At 37.2% G+C, this 23770-nt stretch overlaps 1 protein-coding gene across 3 annotated transcripts; it reads right to left on the minus strand.

Annotated features, from left to right (window-relative positions):
- Nucleotides 1–1626: 1626 nt before the first annotated feature.
- Nucleotides 1627–19805, minus strand: GPRC6A (G protein-coupled receptor class C group 6 member A). Of its 3 annotated transcripts, none has more exons than XM_045542299.1 (6): nucleotides 19545–19805; nucleotides 16984–17287; nucleotides 13836–14675; nucleotides 7778–7990; nucleotides 5416–5539; nucleotides 1627–2841 (listed from the first exon to the last, which is right to left on the minus strand). In XM_045542299.1, exons 1-6 carry the CDS (start codon nucleotides 19736–19738, stop codon nucleotides 1727–1729), a joined length of 2790 nt encoding a protein of 929 aa, XP_045398255.1. In that variant the 5' UTR covers nucleotides 19739–19805; the 3' UTR covers nucleotides 1627–1726. The 3 variants fall into 3 exon arrangements, with proteins under 3 accessions (XP_045398255.1, XP_045398257.1, XP_045398256.1); XM_045542301.1 differs by having other exon boundaries at nucleotides 14364–14675; nucleotides 19545–19782; XM_045542300.1 differs by lacking the exon at nucleotides 7778–7990 and having other exon boundaries at nucleotides 19545–19782.
- Nucleotides 19806–23770: the final 3965 nt, after the last annotated feature.

Genomic DNA, 23770 nt, shown 5'->3' on the forward strand with positions numbered 1-23770 from the left:
GGGTCAAATTAAGACATGGAGATGGGTAGTATTGTATCAGAAGAGTGTGTTGTGAGAAAAGAGATGTAGGTTGAAGATGGAACTCTGGAGAATACTCACATTAAAGAGTCAAGTGGAAGAAGACAAACCAGAAAAGGAGACCAAAACTGAATGGGCAGGGTATCAGAGTAGAACCAGGGTATCAGACTGAAGAGTTTGACTCATTGAAGGCATTAAAAAATCAGGGAGGGAACAATGGGGAATTTCAATGAGGAGGAATTAGACCAGAAATGCCATTAAGATTCAAGGGAAATGAACACTTAAAAATGATCACTCAATCTGAGTAAAAAAGGGTCACAGATAACTTTTCTGTGAAGTATTTCAGCAGAGTGGTGCTGAAACAGATTATAGTAAACTTAGAACTATTAGGTCACAAGTCAATAATGACACTATTCCTCTAAACATTCAATTGTGAAAGGGAGGAAGAAAGAGAGTGACAGCTAAAGAGAAAGCCAAGACTGGGGAACAAAGTTATTTTTTATGTTTATCTGTTTTATAAAGATGGGAGGATGTAAATATGGCATCCAAATCTTTATCACCAGCCTGACCAACATCCCCTGAGCTCACGGTCTTATGTCCATATGAATGTTTGATACATCGTGAAATTATTCCAGACACCTGAAATTCAACATCCCACCTACTACTCTAAACTAGCTCTCCCTTCTGTATCCCATACTACATTTCAGTAAGCCAAATTAGACATCTGTAACTTATCCTTCACCAACCACCTGTAATATATTGCTGCCTTCTATGTAGCTCGAATTAATATATACATTTCTATTCCCTGGTACAGATCCTACTCCTCTCTTAAGGCAACTCCATCTTCCATTTTCTATCGTCAGAATGATCTTTCTAAAATGAGACTTTGAGCTTCCTGTCCCCTTTCTGCCAGACATTTTGATGGCCACCCATTGCCCACAGGATAAAGACCTAATCTCCTTCACAAGAAACTGCAGTCTGTGACATTCATTCACGACCTAACCTCTGCACGCAAAAGAAGACTCCTCTCTAGTAATACCAAAATGATTGTAGTTCTCTGAACACACCTTCTTGTGACACTTTTTGCTGCTGCTCTGGCTTTCCCCCTTTATCTAGAATACCATTCTGTACTTTCTCTGATTCGTTAACTCCCACTCTTCTTTCAGGGCTTCACCTAAATATCATACTCTTTATTTAGTCTTCTCTTAAACCCACCCATCATCTCCCAGCGTCGCTAAATGCCATTGTGCAATACTGTTGTAGTGCCCTGTGCACATCCCTTGGCACTTGGGTATTGCTCAAATGCTTGTTTAGCTTCACTAAGCAGTGGATGGGAAAGGCAATGATGTTCAGGGGAGAAGGAGAAGCCATACAAAGAGATCTGAGAAGAGATGAGAGAGAATGGAATAGGGATAATATATTATGGGATAACTTCAAATAGAAAAGAAACCTTTACCAATGTGCCTGAGAGGAAGGAGGCAGAGATGGAGGCTGATGAATGTAGTAGAGAATGGAGTTTCAAGTTGAAGGCTCTATTTTATTTGTTAAATAGGTGGTTGGACAGAGTGATTGTTCAACCAAAATTTGGTGAAGATGGTAGCAGTGAAGAAATACATATGACATTTTCTAGGGAAGTAAATGCACATATTAGATGCAGAAACCCTAGAAATGTGTTTTATTCCAGAATATGGCATCTCCTAAATCTCATTCATATACTTGAAATTCTTTTACGAGGCAAAGTTTTAGAAATACTTGTGGCATTTACTCTGCACAAGTGTGCAAAGGGTTGTGCCTGAAGATCTTTGCCTTTCTGCCAGGTTGCAGACTTGCCACTAGAGCTGGGATTGGCCACTGTGATATTGCTGTTAATGGAGTCCAGTGAAGCATGACTCATGGCAAGTCCGTCTGCACTGTGGGAAGAGTAACTGTAAATAGTCTTGAGAAAGGCTGATTTTGTGTTAGTCTCTTGCTTGCAAATAATAACATAACATTTGGGGAAGAATGTGCAACAGAGGATCCCATAGTTAGATATTAAAATGACAATAATTTCTACAGCTGGCAAATATTTGCCAAATGTGGTAGCATAGACGGGAATGAATGTGATCCAAGCTATGAAGTAAATGAGCATGCCAAATGTTATGAATTTGGCTTCATTGTAATTCTCAGGTAGTTTCCTGCCTTTGAAAGCACATATGAAGCAAATGAAGGCAAGGATGGCAATGTAGCCCAGCATGGTGCCAAATGCAAGTATGGATCCCTCCTCACATTCCACGATAATGACTCTGGGCAAGGAGACATTCTCCTCTACAGCAGGTGCTGCAAAGATTAGCCAGAGTGTGCAAATGACAACTTGGATACCTGTGCAAGTGAAGATAATAGGGATCGGTTTATAGAGGCACTTCAGGAAGTTCTGCAACTTGGGATCAAAGCTGAAAGCTAGCAAAATTTTCAGGGACTTCATCAAAATGCAGGAGATGCAGAGAGTAAAGCTTACACCAAATAGCATCTGTCTGCTTTTACAAGTGAAGTCTTGTGGTTCTCCAATGAAAAAGCCCGTGCTGGTAAAGTTGAGGAAATGACAGAGGAGGATCACATAGCAGACCATTAATCCTCCAGATGATTTCACAACAGGCGTGTTCAGGTTTCTTGTAAATATTATGCCAATGACTAGAACAAATATGATTCCCAGTAGGGAGAGGGCCAGGAGCAGGATAGCCAAGGAGTCATTCCAGTTGAAATATTCCACTTCCTTTTCAAAACACATAGTGCTCCCTACAGGGGCCCAGTGAGTTTCATTGTTGCATAAAAGGCAGTGATCCATATCTGAAAGAGAGAGGTGATTCGGTTACATTGCAAACATTTAAACTAGGTCCACAATACTAGAAATGAGACTCCTCCTCAGTAATAGTCCTGAGTAGAAAACAGATATAAATAATTGTCATATTGGTTACTTATTAAAATAAAACATGCACAGACCCAAAGAAAATAAGAGAGAAGGGGTAAAGGTGAAAGAGGAAAGAAGAAGAGAAAAAAAAGAAAGAAAAATGCCAGCTGGGCTGTGAGTCTTCAGGAAATTAATATACTCAGGATGGATGCTAGCCTCTTATGAACTTGCTATTATAGGTGGTAGTTCAGGGACTCTGTTAAGAATAAGGGCTTTGGCACATGTACTCACCATCAGATTGGTTTCACTGATCATCACCTAAGAGCACATTTAGGAATAACATTAATCGGGTGTCGGGCAGATGTTGGCGGGGAGGGGATGGGTGCATACATATATAATGAGTCTAATGTGCACCATCTAGGGGATGGATACTCTTGAAGCTCTGATTCGGGGGGAGGGAGGAGTAAGGCAATATACGTAACCTAAACTTTTGTACCCCCATAATATGCTGAAATGAAAAAGAGAGAGAATAAGGGCTTTGGAAACAGGCATAGATTAAGTCCTTTTCCTTTCTCTACCACTTATGATTTCTGTAATCTTGAATAAGCTAACTGAACTTTCTGAGCCTATTTCCAAATTCTTCTCTCTCTCTCAAAGAAAGACCCTGTCTCATTGGGGTGCTGCCTACAATGAGATAATAGATATAAAATGCTTCACACAGAGGATCGCACACAATAGACACTCAATATGTGGGCGCTGCTGTTATGACTGAGGCTGCAGTTCTTTTGAAAGACCCAATACGGATGGGTCACCCTAAAAGCTTCAAGTCTCTTTCTAAAAAGCAAGATAATACAAGATTGCAATCAATGACACTTGATGAAGAATTAAAGTTTATTTTTCTCTCCGGAGGTTAGTGAATTTGAACCTTTCACACTGGGCAGTGATAAGGTTGAAAAGCATTATGTTGATTCTGACTGCAGGGCAGCATGAATAATTGATGTTAGAGTCTCTGAAAGTGGGATTGCATTTGCTTCCCATTCCAACCCCCTAAAGACAGTGGGTCCCACCTGCTCCCAAAAGCCCTGCTCAGGGCATTCATCTGATTACACTCCACACTGCCCGTTCAACATTTTAGTTTCTGCATTCTCTTCTTTATTAACCTCAAAGTAAGATTGTGTTTCTGTTTATACACTTTAGGATATTTCTAGTCTCCTCTTTCCAAAACCTTTTGCTCTACAAATATTCATTCTTTTCTGTTTTCCCCTTAACAGTAGCTAGTCTGTCATTTCATTCATGCAGTGGACCCTTATTGGCCTTGTCTAGGTGTGAGAGCCAGGTGCTAGAGATGTACAGAAGAATAGCAGATGATGTCCTTTTGGGTTACCCCAACTCCTGGCTTTTCCTCCAAGGTGTCTGCAGTCTTTTACACTTGTTCTTGGAGGCAACTTGCCCTGGTTGTCGAAAGACAACCCACATAGAACCTTGGAAGACTTCAGTGCATCTTTATGGGAAATAAATGTTATATAACTCTTTGTGTTTTTATTCTCTCACTTGGAAGATAGTTGCTAGATACCATATTGCCTGCAAAACTACCCTCTTCCTTATCTGATTATTTAGGCAGCATAGTCCCTCTCAGGATTGGGATAAACAGCATTTTTGTGAGACAATGACAGAACATGAATATTGAGATATTTTCATTGATATACTTCTCTGCTTGAAGTCAATAAGAAAAAAGAATAAGCATTTGGGACTATTCCAGCTCTGGGGTTTTTATACAAGACGAATAGGAATGCTGCAATAAACAAGGGAGTATGATGCTTTTAAAGTAGGCTTAACTCCAGGGAAAGTGCTGAAAGTTTCTTTTAGGGCTCCTGAGGCTGCTGACCTCACTCTTGTACTTTAAATCGTGTGTTTTGCTCTGATCTTGTCAAATTGTTAAAGATAGCATTGGCAAACAATCAGTTACTAGCATCTCATCTCTGTCAATAGTTCCCTTTTGTCTCACAGAAGTTTCTTTCTTTTTATGCTTAACTTTTGCCTTTTGGTAGAAATAAGATCGCCAGGATATGCATACCTATATCTTAACTCCAGGTGCCTCTGGGTCTCTTTTATGATCAGTTTAGTTAATTCAACATTTACTTATTTGTACTTTTTATGCCCCAATTACAAGCCAAGCACATCTGTATGGGGATACCTGGACAAAACTGACAGAGAACTTGCACTGCTTTAAGAGTTGCTAGAGAGAAAGTGTGTGTGAGGAAGCGACATTTTCCCTTGGAAATGAAGTTATTTTTACATCTCTATTATTTATAGGTTGTGCATCTGTTGGTATAATAGAGCAAATTCCACAATAAAATGAAATTTCACTGGAACTTAATTCAGCAGGAGCAGGGGAAGCTTTTTTATTTTTTCAAATGAAAAAATAAAGCAAAATAAAAGTCACGCAATAGAAAAATCAGCCTAAGAGAAATGGTTCAAGTGTGTCACTGTCCATGTCATAGTGACTTAATTACCTGTCTGATTACTGTAGTGATTTTCAGGACAGTTTACACATTCATAGCAGCAGATGTGTTGACTTCTTGTGGTTTTCTTCATTTGTCCAGGACTGCATTCCAGGGAGCATTTAGATTGAATTTGCTATATTAAAAGTGAAAAGAAATCCCATATAATTTTTTAAGAAAAATAATCCTAACTATCTTTGACTTAATTTAAAGATATACTTACTATATAATATTTTGGTCTTTTTTCATAACGCTACAGATTTTTTTTTGCCATCTTAAGGAATATGAGCAGGCTTAAATATATGAAATGTTTCAGATGGAGAAACTGCTTTAGGAAGAACACAGTTTTGTCACATTAATAACTTCTGTAAGCAAATTATGGAAATTAGCTCTTTCAGAAAGTCCCTAGAAGGCCTCACTGAGATGATGACATTTTAGAAAAGACAGAAAGCAAGTGAGACAATTAACCACATAACAACGGAGAAAATTATTACCAGCAAAGGACACAGCAGGCGCAAGTCCTTGAGCCTGAAGGGAAGGTGTGCGTGGGAGGGCGAGAAGCCTGTGGGATTGCAGGAGGGGTTGACAGCAGGGAAGGAGAGTGGGATATGAGGTCAGGGAGGTACAGGGGAAGTGGGAGGGGCAGGTCCTGTAGGATTTATAAAGACATTGGCTTTTACCCTGAGAGAAATAGGATACCATGGAAGGGTTCTGAGCAGAGCACTATGTTTTACAGGATTACTCTGACTGCTATTTTGAGAACAGACCAAAGGGGTCAGAGTGGAGGCAGAGAGCAGTTAGCAACCTTTTATTAATACAGTGATCCGGGTGAGAAATGATTGCAGCAGCTGTAGGCTGGAGGGTAAAAAGTGGTCGGATTCTAGACACATTCTGAAAGCAAAACTTTCACTGGATATGAAGTATGGTCGAAAGAGGTGGGGCAAGGACTCCAGCAGGACATTTCATGAGTGACTAGGAGAAGGAGATTGCCATTTATTGAAATGAGGGTGGGTTTGGGAGAGACTTGTCAGGAGCTTTGTTTTGGAGAAATTCAGTTAAGATGACTATTAGACATCCAAGTAGAGATGTCTTTTAGGCAGTTACGTATTTGTTTGGATTGGGGAAGTCAGAAGATAAAATCTGGGAGTCCTCACTCCTCTATACAATGACATTATTTAAAGCTCTGAGCCCAGGTAAGATCACTAAAGAAAAGTATAGACAAAAAGAAGCGGTTCTGAGCCCTGGGCACCCAGATGGTTAGGGGTAGTGTGAATGACAAGGAACCAGCAAAGGAGACAGAGAAGTAGCAGCCAGAGAAATAGGAAGAAAATTAAGGGCGTATACTGTCATGGAAGCAAATAAGGAAAGTATTTATGGAGGGGAGAATAATTAGCTAGTAAGTGAAGTAAGATGATATTTGGATTTATTAACATTGGTGAGCTATACAGAAGTAATCTGAATGGATTGCAGAGGGTTCAAAAGAGTATGGAAAGAGAAAAATTGAGGCCAGAGAGTGTATTCAACAGAAGTTTTGCTGTAAGGAGAAATAGAGGAACGGGTAGTATTAATACATGGAGGAGGATGTGGAGGAACAACGGAGTGTCTTTTTTTTTAAGATCAGAGAAATGACAGCATATTTATATCACCCTTAGGTAATGCAGAAGAGAGAATAATTGAGAACATCAGAGAGAATGTGAAATTGCCAGAGCAATATCCCTGGATAAGTGAAAGAGGTTGGGACCCAGAAGCGAAGTACAGGAACTGGCCTGAGCTAGGAGCAGACAGTCCACCCACAGGGCCAGATGGAAGGCAGGGGTACAGGCACAGAGGTGGTGGCACGGGGACACTGGAGATCTCTTCTGATTGTTTCAGTTTTGTTAGTATAATAGAAAGCAGGGTCAATGGCAAGTGAGGTTGGGGAAGACATATTGAACTCAAAGATGAGAAGACAAAGTATAAAATAGCCATCTAGGAAGGTGGGAGAGTTAATGGCATTTAGAGCCCACTGGAGGTTACAGATCATGAATTTAAAGTGAGACCAGTCAGCAAGGTTTTTGTTTTCCTTTTGTGTGTGTGTGTGTGCATCAGCTACATTGATTAGGGAATTAATGTAGGGGCTACATTGATTAGGCAGAGAGCTGAATTTAGTCAGGATTGTGTTTTTGTTGAGTAAGTAGGATGAAAAGAGAGAGAGGGGCAAGGGAATTGAGGGTACAAGGGCGCGTTACACTAGTTGACCATGGAATTTAAGGACGGAAGGTGGGGACAGTGAATGAGCAGGAGGATCACTGGAGGTTCCTGGTGGGGTCAATGACTTTTGCAGTTGAGGTATGAATTGGCTTGGATGCTAAAATATAGCCTACAATACAATTACCTGAAGATACTTGAACTCATTTTTTGCTTCTTGGTCTGTGATGATGAAGACATCATTCTGCAGATCATATTCTGCCATCTTGGTGACAGTCATGTGGTCATTGATCTCCTTCCAGAGCACAACATCATATCCAATATTTAAGTCCCCGTGGGCATCAAAATGAAATGAATTCCCTCCATCAGTGAATGTCACATTTTTCAGCACATCAAGTAACTATAATAAAAAAAAAGAAACAAATTCTGACTATAAACATTGTAAGTATATCTATTATTCTAACTATAACACTACCTTCTAATAAATATCACTTAAAAATAAGAAAGAAAGAAGATTCTAGGGGGTGAGGGGTGGTTCCTAACCACCTGGCAACAATTTTGAAAATAAATTTCACTTGGGTCCTAGTTTCATTTCTGCCAAAGTCTTGTTATGTGAGTTTGAGAAAGCAAGTTAATTTCTAGGGATGGCAGCTTCCCTAGCCTATAAAATTGAAACTCTGAGCATCTGCATTTATTCACGTTGTCCAGTTTCAGAATGGCTCCACTCGAGCACACACCTGGCCTCTAACACTGAGTCTATCTCTCATTAGTGCAATCTTGACGGTTACAATTATTCTCTATCTTATTACCTCCAATGGTCCTTTAGCCTGTTTTAATGACTGGGTACATAGTAAAGTGATCTCTAAATTCTATTTCTAATTTAATTCATAAAATAATCTTTTTAACTTGGGAGGAAAGAAATGTAATGTCTGAAAAATTACTTGTCTTGCTACTCAGTGTGCACAGTGAGAACTGGTATATGATACAGTTAGGGCAGGAAATGTTTCATTGACGAATGGGCAGCCATATTGAGCTTGTGCTGCAGTGGAGGAGCATGAGAGTAGGAGGTAGGGGAACAGGCTGCCATTCTGGCTCTACTGTTTACTTGATCTATAAGCATGTCCAAGTAAATACCCTCTCTGAATGCACTCATAATGGCCCACTCACTACATAAGTCTATGGTTCTATGGGGCTTTTGCAAAATCTATAGAATGAGGCAGAAATTATTCTATTTGAATAGAGTTATCCTGTTCTGTTCCTTTTCAGTTAATCCTTTATGAATGTTTCATTTTTTGTCAATAGAATATAAGAATATCAAGTTATATTTTAAGGTAAATGTACTAATTATGAAAGTCATGTCAATGACCAAATATCACTTTAGCAAAATCTCTATGTGTGTGCATTGATTTTGTTATATGTTGCCATAGGTTTCCTAGTTCTTTTAATGAATGCAACTTAATTAGATTACTTTAAAGAAGGAGGACTTTAGATCTAATGTCGTGGAATTAACTAACAAAATTTTATTCTAGCAATTACCTAAGAGGAAAAAAATAAGGGAACAAAAATAAAAGAATATTTAAGGGCCTACCTTCAATGATCTTACTTCTACCTGTGTACAGGTTTTTCTTTTGTTCCTTCCTTAAGCAATATGCACATGTAAGCCCCAGTAACTCAGTTCTTTAGGGAGCATATCCTCTTCCACTCTTGTGTTTGAACAATAATTTCCACCTGTTTTTTCCTGCATTAAATTAGGTTTTACAGGGTAAAGTTCTGACACATATATGTTCTGTAAATGATAACATTATATAATGTAAATAAACTTGCATAAACAGGAAAGAGGGTTGAGGAAAATGAAACAGCACATGCATTCCTCATTAAGTGTGATAGAACATTTACTCTGGATTAAGGTAAATTTTGAACATTAATACTCCAGTTATTAAGCTACTGAAAATACTTTTCCTATCAATTATTTATTGCTTTTCGTGGAGACTCTGAAGTTCACTGTAAGTTGACACTACAAAATTCGGAGAATGGGATTTGCATTTAAATTATTGTATTATTCATTTGTGTGTAGTAATGCCCTGTTTTTAAGAACACAAGGCCTGGAGGCCACACTAATTAAGGTGTTATGGCTGACATTGTTTTCCATTTCCCTAGCTGTGCTGATGTCTGCTCTATCTCCATAAGGGAGCTTGCTATGGAAAGAGGTATCTATGCCACTAAAACAGCAGAGGAAACAGCCTTACATCTCTGTCCTGGTGCCCAAAATATGCCTTTTTCTTTTTTGAAATGTTTCATGTTATAGAAAAAAGCACAGTGATCTAAGGCTGGGACAGTTTCATTGATGACTATGTGAGTGACCATGAGCCACACCTTTATTGTTGAGGTCCCCTCCATCTCTAAGTAGCTGCGGTGGCCACTAATAACACTTTCTCTTACCACTTCTTTAAGATAGAGTGTAAAGGATATGAGTCCCATGGACCTACCCTAATATTTTAAAGATTAAAGGTGATATATATCAGTACCTAGAACCATAGGCCTTAAGAATTATTAGTTCTTATTATTATTACCACTCTCATGTCTCTCCTAACTTTGGACTAATGTGCAACCACCATTGCTTCACTTACATGTCTCATAGGTTCTTCAAATTCAACATCTCCAAAATGCAATCCTTAATATTTGTTCTCCCCACCACACTTGCACTTTCCTCTATGTTTTCATCTCAATAAATTGCACAGTTGCCCAAATTTGAAATCAGTTGCAGTATCTTTGCTTCTCTCTGTCGTCCTTTACATCCAATCTATCTACATATGCTCTTCATCCTTTCTCTTAAATATCCAAGTATACATCTCTCCATCCTTACTGTCACATCTGTAGTACAGACATTCTTATCGTATGCCCAGATTATCAAATTGGTTTTTCTACCTCCAGTATTGTGTTCCTCTAATCAATTCACACTGCAATTGGAATGCTATTCTATGATAGAAAACATATCACATCACTCTTCTTCCTAAAAATATCTTCAATTGGCTCCCTTTTACTCTCTCAAGTCCAAACCTTAAAATGTAGTTTGCAACCTTTCTATTAATAGTTAAAGGGTGGTCCCTGTACTAGCAGTATCAGCATCACCTGGGCTGGGCAGTTGTTAGAAATGCAGACTTTCAGGTCCCACTGTGCAACTACTTAATTAACATTTGCATGGTAATAAGACTCCCAGGCAATTCAACTGCACATTAAAGTTTGCAGTGCCCTGATTGTCAAGGCTTTAGTAATATGTCCTTCACTAACTCCTCCAGTCTTATTTGTCTACAGCTTCCATGCAAGACTTCATTTCTATGGCACTATTCTCTGTCCCCTGAAAGTGTCATGCTCTCTCTTCTGGGACTTTGCTGGAGTATTTCTGTCTTGGCTAACTCCTATTTGTCCGTGGTATTCACCATAGATGCCGTGTTTTTTGGAGAATGTTCTCTGAATTACTAATACCGGATTAGCTGCCTCAGTTATGTGCTTCTTTGCTGCCTTGTATTTATATAAAACGTTGTCATGTATCATCCTACATTGTCATCAGCTCCTTAAATGTTTGATTGTATACCCCACTGGACAGATGACTCCTTCAGGGAAGGAACTTTGTCTTGTTCCTAATATCTTAAACCCTCAACACAATGCCTGGAACATTGAGACATTCGACAAATATTTGCTAAATAAATACATGAATAGAAGTTTGACTGTTAGACATTCTCTCATCTCACACACATCACTTACTACCCTATATATCATCAAAAATAAAGGAAAACAAAAAAGAAAACACAAATTATTAATCACAGCAAGGAGGTGGTATCCTCATACACATCCGGGGAACATTAAAAATCTGTTGAATACTGCTCAGAAATATCACCAAATACAGGGCCAAAGTAAGTAACATGCTCAAACACTGGAAAGAACTAACCCGTTTAAAATTATTGGAATCTAAAATCATTCAGAAAGTATCATTTAAATATTAGTGAATTTTGCTGGGGGACAAAGGAATCTTTAGGATTGTATCTTTGATTAGGGACACTAAATGTTTTTGATCTTTTAAATGTAATGTCTATGGAGATTTCCTCATAAAAATACAATTGTTTGCATTATTTGTCTCCCTGAATATGGCACTGACCAGATGTGGCTCACTCACATCATGATCAAAGGAGCAAGTCGCCCCACTGTTCCTCCTTCCTGATATGTTTCTGTTTGTTTCTAGATTAACAGACTCTGGGGGCAAAAAGAATGACCCCAGGCTCCTAGTGTTTAAATAAAACATTTTAGAAGACTCCGCTTAGATTATGCTTTCTCAAGTCTTTTCCTCAAAATGTTTGAGACTTACTCCTGATATAAAATACTTTCCCAGATCTTCAGTGGATCTTACTGTTTGGATTTCTTTTTCCTTATGAGGTTCTTTTTATCTCTCTCTCTTTTATGCTGTCTGTCTCTATGACAGTTCTCCATTTTTCCTTCACCATCTCTCATTTCTAAACTTCCATATGGTGGTTTCACTGAGGTAATCCACTTTTGAAAGTGAAAAGTGTTTTTCTGCAATGCACCAGGCTAAACTATTGAAATATGTAGAAAATGTCTGACTAAATTTGGAGTATAGTGAAGAACGGTGATCTAAAAAGATAATTTGTAGTTTTTGCCAATCCTTCATTAAAGTTTTACAGTACAAAGAGAATGCTTTCAAGTAGGCATCTTAAAATCATTAGACATATAAATATATATTTTTAAAAGAGAGTTTTAATTTTTAAAAAAGGTCTTAATCCCTAGTTTTACCTCTTCACAAGATTTTTGGTTTTGCACTTACAAGGTGAAAAGTAGTTTTAAAGTGAGCACTTTAAAATACCCTCTGACCATCACATGATCCTCCCAAATGTAAGCTGGTAACATCAGACATTGGAGTTTGTGTTTGTGGGTGTTTAAAATAAAAATGACAAGGTAGAAATAACTTGTTCTGGATATCTACCTATATGGTAAAAAGAATTGAGTCATATTCCTTTTTACCTTCTTTTCTCTTACAAATTTAAAATATATATATTTGTGTGATATGATTCTGCCAAAAAAACAAGTTTGGCTTTCAATACATATTATTAAGATTTTTGTTTCTAATGAGTAAAATTTATCATTATAAAGAAGTAATTTACTTTTAAATGTCTTGTTCAAGGATATTTAAGAAAACACAATGAAAAATTTTCACTAAATGGATCCACATTAAACTTTGTTTCTCCAAACTAATCAAAGAGAATAAAGGGAAAAACTTCTTCTTCTTCTTCTTCTTTTTTTTTTTTTTTTTTTTGAGACAGAGTCTTGCTCTGTTGCCCGGGCTAGAGTGCCGTGGCATCGGCCTAGCTCACAGCAACCTCAAACTCCTGGGCTCAAGCAATCCTCCTGCCTCAGCCTCCCGAGTAGCTGGGACCACAGGCACGCGCCACCATGCCCGGCTAATTTTTTCTGTATATATTTTTAGTTGTCCAGCTAATTTCTTTCTATTTTTAGTAGAAAGGGTGTCTCGCTCTTGCTCCAGCTGGTCTCGAACTCCTGAGCTCAAACAATCCGCCCGCCTCAGCCTCCCAGAGTGCTAGGATTACAGGCGTGAGCCACCGTGCCTGGCCAGGAAAAACTTCTTTTACATGCAATTAGTGGTACCTTTAAACCTGGAATATCATAATTTACTTAGCAACATTCCCTTGAAGAAGACTGCCGTCCTACAGAGACCACCCTAACTGAGAGAGTCGTAACTGCAGGTGTTGGGATTATAAACTTCCAGAGACACAGAGGAAAGTAAAGGGCATATAGCCAGAAGACTCAAACTGTAGTCATATTTCTGGTACTTCCTAGTTTTAGTTTCCTTCCCCATCATATTTAGTAAAAACAAAAAGGATTATTAAACTTGTCTGTTCTAACTTATGTTTGTTAACATCATTAAAAGAGATAATCTATATGACTCAAGGAAAATAGCACCATCGACAGAATTTTCTTGGGAAATAAAAGAACATAACTTTGGTGGCTCAGAGTAGGAGGTGAAGGTAAAATATAACTCTATTATTTTCAAGAATAAAGAGCTAGGATAGTAATGCAGGTTATTTAAACACTGCAGGTGTTTACTTATAAAAGGAATAAGATTAAGAGAAGTTAATATAAATCTTTGCAAATTGAAGCAAGGAAGAAAAATAGAGAAAATGATGGTAGGGGATTTTCTTGGATGTGTGAGTTAGTACCTCCCATGGTTGAAAGGCGTTGGGATTCTGACAGTCTTGAGCTTGGCACAGATCCCGAATGGCATAACCAAGGGCAAACACTGCAAGCTGAATACTATGAATGAGTCCTGGCTCAGCATAATCCCAGAGGAAGTCATTTCTCAGGAAGAAGTTCTTTTTTATTACCTCCTTGTTAGCCTTGTAGGGCAAAGTCCCCTGAGAATGGTTGAAAATGCATTGACTCAATTCACTGTCCTTGACATGGGCACAGGCAGACAAAAGCATGGCACATTCATGTAAGGGTTTGTTATTGTCACTGGGAAACATATGAAGATTTTGAAGAAAGGAATGGAAAGAGGACATATTCCCTCTTTTAAAGGCAAACCCCACAACTTTGCCAATCTTTTTAACATTAGGAATGGTGGTAATCTTGGTGGCAGTTGACCAATTATCACTAGCAATCCAGATCTTATTTATATTCCTTTCAATGGCTTTATTGAAGAGACTGAAAACATGAAATTGCCGCAGAAATACCACGATGACATTGACCTGGGCTTCTGCCATGATTTTCTCAAGTGTCTGATTGATTCTGATGTCAATGGTATTGTCTGAGAAGAAGGCAGGGAGAACCTCTTTGAAGGCTATGCACACATTCTTTTCTGCAGTCTGAATTGCAAAAGCATTGAGAGCCAATCGTCCATAGTCATCATCTGTGGTTATGATGCCAATCCAATTCCATCCAGATTTCAGAATCAGGTGGACCATTGCTTTGGTTTGATAGAAGTCACTGGGCACAGTCCGTAAAAATGAAGGAAAGCGAATTTTGTCACTCAGGATTTCGGCAGTTGATTCATAACTCACCTGGAAATGGATGGAATCTTTTAGTTACGGTGTTGATGAGCTCCAGGTGGCTGCTTAAATAGGTGGTTCCCTCTTTGATTTCCACAAGTTTCCATAACATTTTCCTAAGTTCTCTGCTGTTTTCCATCCTTCCCCTCATGTGAATTCCTACTTTACAAACAGCTTAAGTCATGATACTTAGCACCTAAGGATGGTTTAGAGCCATTGCTCTCTAATCATTTCATATTGTGTATAGTATATGCCCTCTGAAGGTTCAGGCTCTATCTTCTATCTCCATTTACACCTCTAAATTCATTTGTATCTATCTTGTATCTCTGGCCAGGGTCAATAATGAATATTACTTAAATACTTAGAGGTAAATACAGGAAAAATGCAGCCAGTTAAATAAGCAAAATGCATTTGGGGACACCAGGCTGTGCAAAATCTTGTCTAAATCACAATCCTGGTGGTTTTCTTCTGGGTAAAATTATCCAGTCAAATAAGCTTCTAGTCCAGGCATCAGCAATTTTTTTCTATAAAGGACCAGACATAAAATATTTTAAGCTTTGTTGGTTGCTTATGGTCTCTGTCATATCTTCTTTTTTTGTATTTTTTGTTACAACCTTATAAAAATGTATAAACCATTCTTGGCTTGACAACTCAAGAGCATGAGAGCCACATTTAGTCTGCAGGCTGTGGTTTTCCAATCCCTGATCTAGTCAAATAAGCATTAGCATTTTGAAAAACCTACCTAATAATGTGTGCAAAGTTTCACTTGATTTATAACTGTGGTGATTTTATTCTAAGGAGAATTATTACCTTCTATAGATGCATCAGCAACATGTCATTTGCTCAGAAATTTTTTTCTTACTACTTATAGCAGACATGTGGTATGGTGGAAAGACAACAGACTTTGGAGCCAGACAAACTGTTAGAATCCTGACTCCAATAAATTTAGGAAAGTTACTTAAAGTTTCTTTACCTGTAAAATTATAGGATGCTTGTTAAGATTAAAGGAAAAATTTAAACTGATACCAACACACAGTGGACTTTCACTACACCTGAGTTGCCTTCCCAGTATCTGATGTTGCTATGCTTGGCTGTGTTGTCTGAGCCTGGCTTCTGTAAAATCAGTGTTATCTGTAGAGGATCCTCTTTCCTTTTATGTTGTCTATTAGAGAAATTACATTTTTATATTAGCTGAAGTTGTTAGGATAGTCTACTTTTCTTACTTATCACCTAACTAGCATTGTACATAGTCTAGAAATTTTGAGCCAAAGCCTTATCTCTGATGTGTTTGGGGAATAATTCTTTTTGATTTTTAATTTTGGACTTAAATTTTTCATTACCAGCTCCACTAGGCTATGCTATAATGGAACTCTGAGGGTCTTTATGGGTATATGTATTTATTTACTCCACCTCCAAAGAGTTGTATATTTTGAATTCTTATACACATTTGTTATATTATATATATTTTTTCTACTTGCTCACTTCTATCAGATGGTAAATTCTTGATAATCTGACTATAAGCCTTTTTCTTTTCCAAATTTTGGCTTCTAATCTTCCTTGAGCTTAGAGAGCAGTGACTTAGAGAGTTGCAAGGTGGTGGGATACGAAAGTAAGTAAGCTCAAAATGAAAGCTGAGGGAAGTTGCTTGACCCTGAGCAATGTGCAAGAACTTCATGCAGGGTGCTCTAATATCTGTTTTGGATTTTCAGAAACCTTTTCATTTAATTTCTTATTATTGGCTTACATTCCAGGAAGATAAGTAGCTCTACAGTCTCTGCTCAAAGCCTTCCCATCATACTTAGAACAAAATGCAAACTATACTATGGCTTACAAGATGCTATATGACCTGGTCTTTGCTTATCTGTACAAATATATTTCTTACTTTGCTCCTTTGTGCTCAAACTGATCTAGCCAGGTTGACCTTTTTGCTATTTGTTGAACATTCCAACTTTGCACTTGCTGCTTTCTTGGCCACATCTCTTCCCCTCCCCATCTTCCTTTGGCATCCCTTCTTGTTCAAGTTTAAGACTGTCACCCCTTGAGAAGTCTTTCTTGACCCCTATGCTCCTTTTTCTTCATAGCATCTGACTGATGTTATTTCAGAAACAAGGCAGTTGAGGCCGTTAGAGGTTTGTGTCTTATCCAAATCAAGCTGAACACTGTCAGACTGGACCTGACAGATTGATAGGTGACTACTCCTTTAGTACTTTTCCACTATGCCATCTGTAATGAGAGTGTATCCTTTCTACAACTGAAGAGAAAGAAAGGTTAAAGTAAAAGCAACTCCCTAGCTAGTTTCCTCAGATAGAACAAAACCTACCTGTGGCATGAGCTGTAAATTCAACATTCGGGAGACAGCCATCGTTATTTCTGAGTAGCCAGAACCTATAACAGCCTTAACCCTTGGTATGTAGCTGGAATAGTCACACTGAAACTCCACAGTTTCTCTCGAGCAGTTGAATTTGGAAAGAATCCTCAGAGCAGCTGCCATTGCCACTGTGACTTCTGTACAAGTGTCATAGATTTCATACCCCAATTTGACTCCAGATAATAGGGTTGAATTATTGATCATCTCAATGCTGTGTATCATGGCAAGAGTTTGAAGAAAGATTGATATTTCAAAGCTGTTGAGAAACAAGTATTTTTTTGAAATTAGAACATAACTCTTCTATAGACATGATATCTCATTTTATCTACATCTCTGCTTTATAACAATGTCTAGGTGAGTAAAGCTTACCTCTTGAAGAAGTTACACTTTATTTAAAATAATGTTTGATGAAATCTTTATAAAAAGTAATATAAGGACCCACAGGTTTCTTAAATGGAGTCTATGGTATGGGATTTAACTTTTTCTTGATGAATTTTGGGATCAGTTTGAACATGCAGTTTAGTATTCTGCAATATGAAGATGCGTTTGATTTTTGTTCTATTTTGTAGTTAGAGGTCAGCATTTTATTACTGTCACAGTACTTGCTTTTTAGACTCACAAGCCCACCTTTTAGTTTTTTCATTTTAGTCTGCTGTGATTGGAGACCAGATAAGTCTCTTAAGAATTACATTTAAATAGGCGCTGGGTAAAGCCCAACAGCCTTATCCTAGATAAAGCATGCCACTTTAGTTCTGAGGCATTTCAACATTCAAAGGGCATTTCCAATTTACTTCTTGATCTATGATCATTCCAGAGCACTGAGTTGTTTGATTACTGATTTACTGTTAACTTTATTTCATCCACTCCTGTATACAAAAGATTACAAATAATGTGTTATACATAATAAGAATTCAATAAATTTTTTAAATGAATAAAGGGGAATATTATTGTTCAGGGTTTTGATATTCTAATGTTTTCTTTAGTTCATTAAGTTTTGATCAATTAGACTATTTGACTATTACTATTCATCATTGTGGACTGTCTAAACATGAAATTTGGCAAATCAATATTAAGATTTTAATTTAAAAAGAGAACCGAAGGCAAGAGAAAGGATATAGGTTATCTGACAAATAAATTGTATAGTATTTTCAGAGTCCTCTGCATGTAAACTCCATTAGAGTCCGAACCTCTTTGATGTATTCACCTTCATCTCCAGTACCTTAGAATAGGGCCCCGGTAACGTAAGCACTTAATAAGTATTTGTTCAATGTTGATGAATGCTATTTCTCTTGATGAGTGACAATAAAGTAAAAGATTTTCAATTCAGTGGTTTTTTTTTTTCCAGAGGAAATTTGCTTGTTAGATCAAATAATTCTTTAGTGTTTTTCTATGCTTAATTGTTGTCCTACAATTGTGGGCCTGAAATCTGCAATCATCCTTTGGGTACCAATGCAATGCTCTGAAAACCTTAATGAATTATTTTGTGTTATTTCCTGGTATTCCTGCTAATCAGCAATTATGAGGACAATAGCTCAACGTGCCCATTTTCTGAGGAGAATGCTAAGAAAGGATCTTAGTGTGACATGAGATCACATTTTATCTGAAAGCATTCTCAGAGGGCTTAGTAAATATGTAAATACTTTTTGATAAAAAAGAAAAGGTAGGAGAAAAGAGGAGATTAAACTTATACACAAAACCATCAAGATAGAATCAGAATTTTAGAATTAGAAGGAATCTTGGGGATCACATTGCCATAGCAACAGAAGAGGATGCTGCCTGTGTCCTCAGAGTTTTTCCAGGCCTTTATTTTACAAATGAGAAAATGGAAACTGGAACTCAAAAAGTTTAAATGATTTGCCTAAGTTTACAAAATTAGTTTGTCCCCAAAATCTATCTGCAACACCCTCCACCTAGCTTTACTTTTCCACATTATACTGTGCCAAATGTCTTTTCCATAGTTAAGATTGTTTGATGCAAAGTGTTTATCAAGGAGGAAGAAACACTTTGAGTTGAGGAGGGTCTTAATTTATCATGAAAGAATTAAATTGTTTCAAGAATTAAATGAATACAGCATTGACAAAAAATATTAGTTTGGGAAAGAATGTAGTCTATTTTAAACAAAGCATCAAATAATAGATCCATTTTAAAACAAAATACATGTTCTGGTTGATAGAAATAGAAATGGGCTATGTATGCTTGTGATTTTAGAACAGGCTACAATGTCTTCTCAAGTGACTTCAGGGGTTAATTTTTTAAGGCAAAATCTAAATAAATACATTAATGAAAAGCATTCATTACTTCCGCACATGGAAGTTATTTGATTATGCATATAGGGCTGATATACCTCTCTTTTAAGGTGGGATTGCAAGATTAACCTTATGCAACTTAAAAGTAGGTATGAATTTAAATTTTATTAAAATGATTCAGATGTTAATACAAGTATAACAGTTCACATGTCCTAGTTTCATGGCATAATCTTGAAATCTAAATGTGTTTTTTGAGGCTTTACTCACCCAACACACTTCTGGATTTGTGGTCGCCTGGGATAGTCTTCTGAGGACAACATTTTTTCATGAATGGCAAACAAACCTCCAATTATGATATGTCCTGGAGAAGTGGCAGCCACAAAGTCATCAGGGGTCTGGCAAGAGTGGGAAGTTGCAAGAATAATCACAAAGCAGGTAATCAGTATAATCAATAATGCCATATTTCTATCTCACTTGCTGAGTTCATGTGAATTCTTAGGAATCATTAAGCTCACGGAGTGCCAACAACAAGGTTCCTATTTCACCTGTAAACACCTTGTAAGGTATAGGACAGTGTCAAGCACCAGAAACACTCAATATTCAGATAGCTGATGATAGTCAAAACAGTTCTTTCACCAATAAGAACATATCAGACTTTCTCTAAGACTCCAGTGTTGAAGATGTGTGATAGTCATCATGCTAGGTAAAAGCTGATAGAATTACAAACACTGGTCTCATTGTAATAGTACTCTTTTACTCCAGTGATATGTCAAGGGCTTTGAGTCATGCTGGCATTTCTTTTGAAGCAGAATGTAGAACCTTCAGGAAGAAGCAGTTTGGGAAAGATTTCCCACTTTAGAAATAGACTGCTATATTTCCAAAGGTATAACATTCAAGGCACAAAGAATTTGATATAGTTTAATCAACTGTTTAGAAACAGGATCTGCTTTTATTTTTCCTGAAAAGCTCCATTAAAAAAATGAAATTCAGTTAAATTTAGGTATTAATCACTTCCAGTTTACATATGTTAGAAATAAGTAGCTTTTGTGGTGATGGGCAAAACTAAAAACAAGATGAAATTTGTCTAATACAGTGTTTTGCTTTCAACAGGAAAGGTCTTTTCAGAGATCATTGACATTTCCACCATTGTTTGTGCTATATTATTTTTATAAATTTGGGACTAATTTAAGGTTACATGTTCTTAAATGCTTAGGAGTCTGAACTAACAAGATTTGATGGGCATCTTTTGGAATTCAATAGAGGATAGATAAATCTCAGCAACATAGGCACAATTAAGAAAATTTTTAAAGTCTTAAAATTTGGTTTTCAAAATCAATCTTTTAAAAACATTTGATAAAAGAAAATATCTCATGGGCAAGCAGTTCCAAATTCAACATGTCCAGTTTGTTTGGTGGGTAGCAGATACATTTAAAGCAATTTCAAAAAATAAACGAGTACAATGGCGTTTTCTTTTTTTCATTATCTCAGCCGTAGATTCCAAGGACATGTGGGAATATGCAAACTGAGGAGTGGAGAAATCACAGCTCATCGCACCGTTTCAACTGTTTTCTTAAGTTTCATCTTTTTTTACTAATGGCAGAATTTCCTACTAGGATGCAAACTAGTTAACTTCGGTTGTCCAGAAAGTTTAACAAACATGCACGAATTTGAAGACTCTTCAAATGCTTAGCAACTATATTTTACTCATATTAATCTTATTTGTGAATGTATGTGTGTGCACAACTGGATGCATTTCTGTTTTCATGAATTTAGTTATTTTTCTCAGATAATCTCAAAGGTCTCACATCATTGCAAGTTCAAAGTTGACTTTTGTAAAACAATACTAAAAATAAGAAATTCCAATCATTTTCCTGCAAAATTATACAAGTATTGAGCAACTCAGAGTGATTCTGAAGATATGTAGTTTAGACCTGGCATTTATTTGAAAAATCAGTAATGATGATTTCTTTTAGATTGCAATTTTAACAGTATTTAGGGTCTTTGCAATCTGTCAAAACATAAAGATAAAGCACATTTTTCTTATTTAAATAAATACAATTTAAGTTTGAAGATCTCTATCCATAAAGGAGCCTCTGAAGGTAGGAAATCAAAAGGTTTAGAACCTCCCCTCCCCCGCTCTGTAAAGTACCATATATCGTGTGGTAGAAAGGGCTCAGGCTTTGGAAGCTGACCGACCTCGGTGGCTCTGCCTACCACTTAGCTATGTGACTATGAGTGAATTGCTTAACTTCTCTGAACAATACTTTTCTCATCTATAAAATGGTTGATCATCTATCTAATGGGTATGTTGTGAGATGAGCTGAACTGCTTTGCGAAGCTCCTAAATTCTATAGGCACTCAATAATTAGCTTCCTCCTTTCCCTTCCCAAAACCAAACTGAAAGTTATCAATTCCTAAATTCAGAGCGCCTTCTATAGCTGGCTAAATCATTGTTCAGAGATTTTTCTCAAACATCTTAAATGCATGCCTGGTAGAAATGATTATTTTCATAATAGTACCACTAGTTGGTTATTGTCTCCCTAGAATGGAAACTCACCACTGAATTAAGGTTGAAGGAAGATAGAGAGTATATTAATTACTTAAGAATTCTGCTGGACACATTATTGTCACTGTTGTAGTTTCTTTTATTATCAGGGTTTAATTTGGGAACAGGGGTAGAATTTGTAGCCGTAATTTAGGATCTGCTGTTACTACATATTTTTTGCTATTTAAAAACACTTATAAATGACAGCAATAACTATTTCTGTTTCAAATGATTATGATTTTTACCTTAAATAATTATTTCTCGAGGGTAAAACCTCTTGAAGAAATTCTAGATATGAATTACTGATGGGACTAGCTTGTTCTTCCTTTTGATCTCAAGGTTCTATATTTCTTTGTAACTATTTTTACATGAAGAAGTATCTGGTTAATATTATTTAAAGGGAAGCATAAAAGTGTTATCACTCCCTAAGTAATTTTCATAAATATATCCTTGCCCTGGTTAGACAAGCAGAGTAGGAAAGTATTAATATAATCAATGATTAAGGATGCTTTATTCTAACATTATGAGTCTGTAGCACCTAAGGTGGATGGATGGCTTTCCCGTGATGAAAGGCTGCAATAAAGATTGGGTCAGGCTGGCAGTGGTACTGCGGGAGCAGAGGCACGGAATACAGCATCAGCACTCCAGAAAACTCTCCAGCGAGTGAGGTTTGGCACCTGTCTTCTTTTAGTACCATAGTTTTCCCTCCTGTTATCCCAGCTTCCCAGTCACCCTCCTCAGTTGAACACCCTTCTTTCATATTTCGCTGAATTCCATACTAATGATGACACCACAAAATTGTTTTTCAGTGATACTTGCATCTGCAATAAGATTTTTAAAATAGAAACATCTTCAACATCAAAGGAATACATTTAAAACAATAAAACAATAGTATTCCAGTTATCCGCAAGAGGAGTCAGATGAAGTACAGCACGGCAGTGGCCCATGAGGAAGGAACCTTTGGCCCACACCGTGCAGGCAGCTGATGATGATGCCCGCACACAGAGCCAGCCTGACGGGAAGGTCAGAGAGCCGCCTCTGAAGGGAGAGGAGAAGGCAACACCAATGTTATGAAGGTAGATGCCAATGTCTACAGCCTACGGGGAAAATAAACAGAACTTAAAAATAAGTTCTGACTCATCATTCCATATTGTCAATCTCTTTCAGTTTTTTTCTTAGGGCAGCGCAAACAAAAATATATTTAGCTAAAACAAGCAAGTATTCAAAACACAATGCCACATTTACATTTATTTGATCAACATTCAATTCGAATGCATTTTTCTGTTTGTGGTGTGCTTCCTTTCCACAATAATCCATTATCAAGAAGTCACAACAGGAGGGACTGTACCCTTATGAACACAATCTTAAGCACTTAGCTACGAATCCCATGATTAGGCACTTTCAACTTGCATTCTTGTGCTAATGTCGTACATGTTTAATCCTCCCTTTATTTCCTAATTTTCACGTGCTTGCTATTACCTCTTCAACTAGATTGATGCTTTCTGAAGGCCGAGATGGAGTTTTATACCTCTTTTGTATATCTCATAGTTCAGTGTTTCAAAAATATACTTACAGTTTTGTCATGTATTTAACTACATTACAAATATATTGCTCAGTTTAAGCATTTTATTGGTGATAAGTCATTAATAAGCTCATAGTAGACAGAGGAGCCCCAGTAAATAAATCCAGTTCTCACTAATTATCAGCTTTCATAGCCTATGGCTATTATCAGTTGCCCATAAAAATCTAAATATTAATTCATATTGCCTAATAGCATTAAGTGCTAGAAGGATATCACTGCACTTTAAATAAAAAGTCCAATAAAGCATCTGCTAGAGGTAAAATTATAACGCCTAAGTCTCCAGTGAATCTAGCTGGGTGCCTAGCTAAGAAATTTATATCATTTAGTTGGATTTCAAATATACCAAAAAGAGGAAGGTTGGTCCTT

The sequence above is a fragment of the Lemur catta genome, chromosome 2 (genome assembly GCF_020740605.2).
Source record: "Lemur catta isolate mLemCat1 chromosome 2, mLemCat1.pri, whole genome shotgun sequence".
Lineage (NCBI taxonomy): Eukaryota > Metazoa > Chordata > Mammalia > Primates > Lemuridae > Lemur > Lemur catta.

What these genes read in the sequence shown, in the direction of transcription:
- GPRC6A (XM_045542299.1), bottom strand. Translation starts at nt 19,738, where the DNA reads ATGGCATTATTGATTATACTGATTACCTGCTTTGTGATTATTCTTGCA. An exon ending in ATTTACAGCTCATGCCACAG is followed by an intron (nt 14,676 to 16,983) that starts GTAGGTTTTGTT and finishes ATCCATTTCCAG; the next exon opens with GTGAGTTATGAATCAACTGC. An exon ending in ACGCCTTTCAACCATGGGAG is followed by an intron (nt 7,991 to 13,835) that starts GTACTAACTCAC and finishes TTTTTATTATAG; the next exon opens with TTACTTGATGTGCTGAAAAA.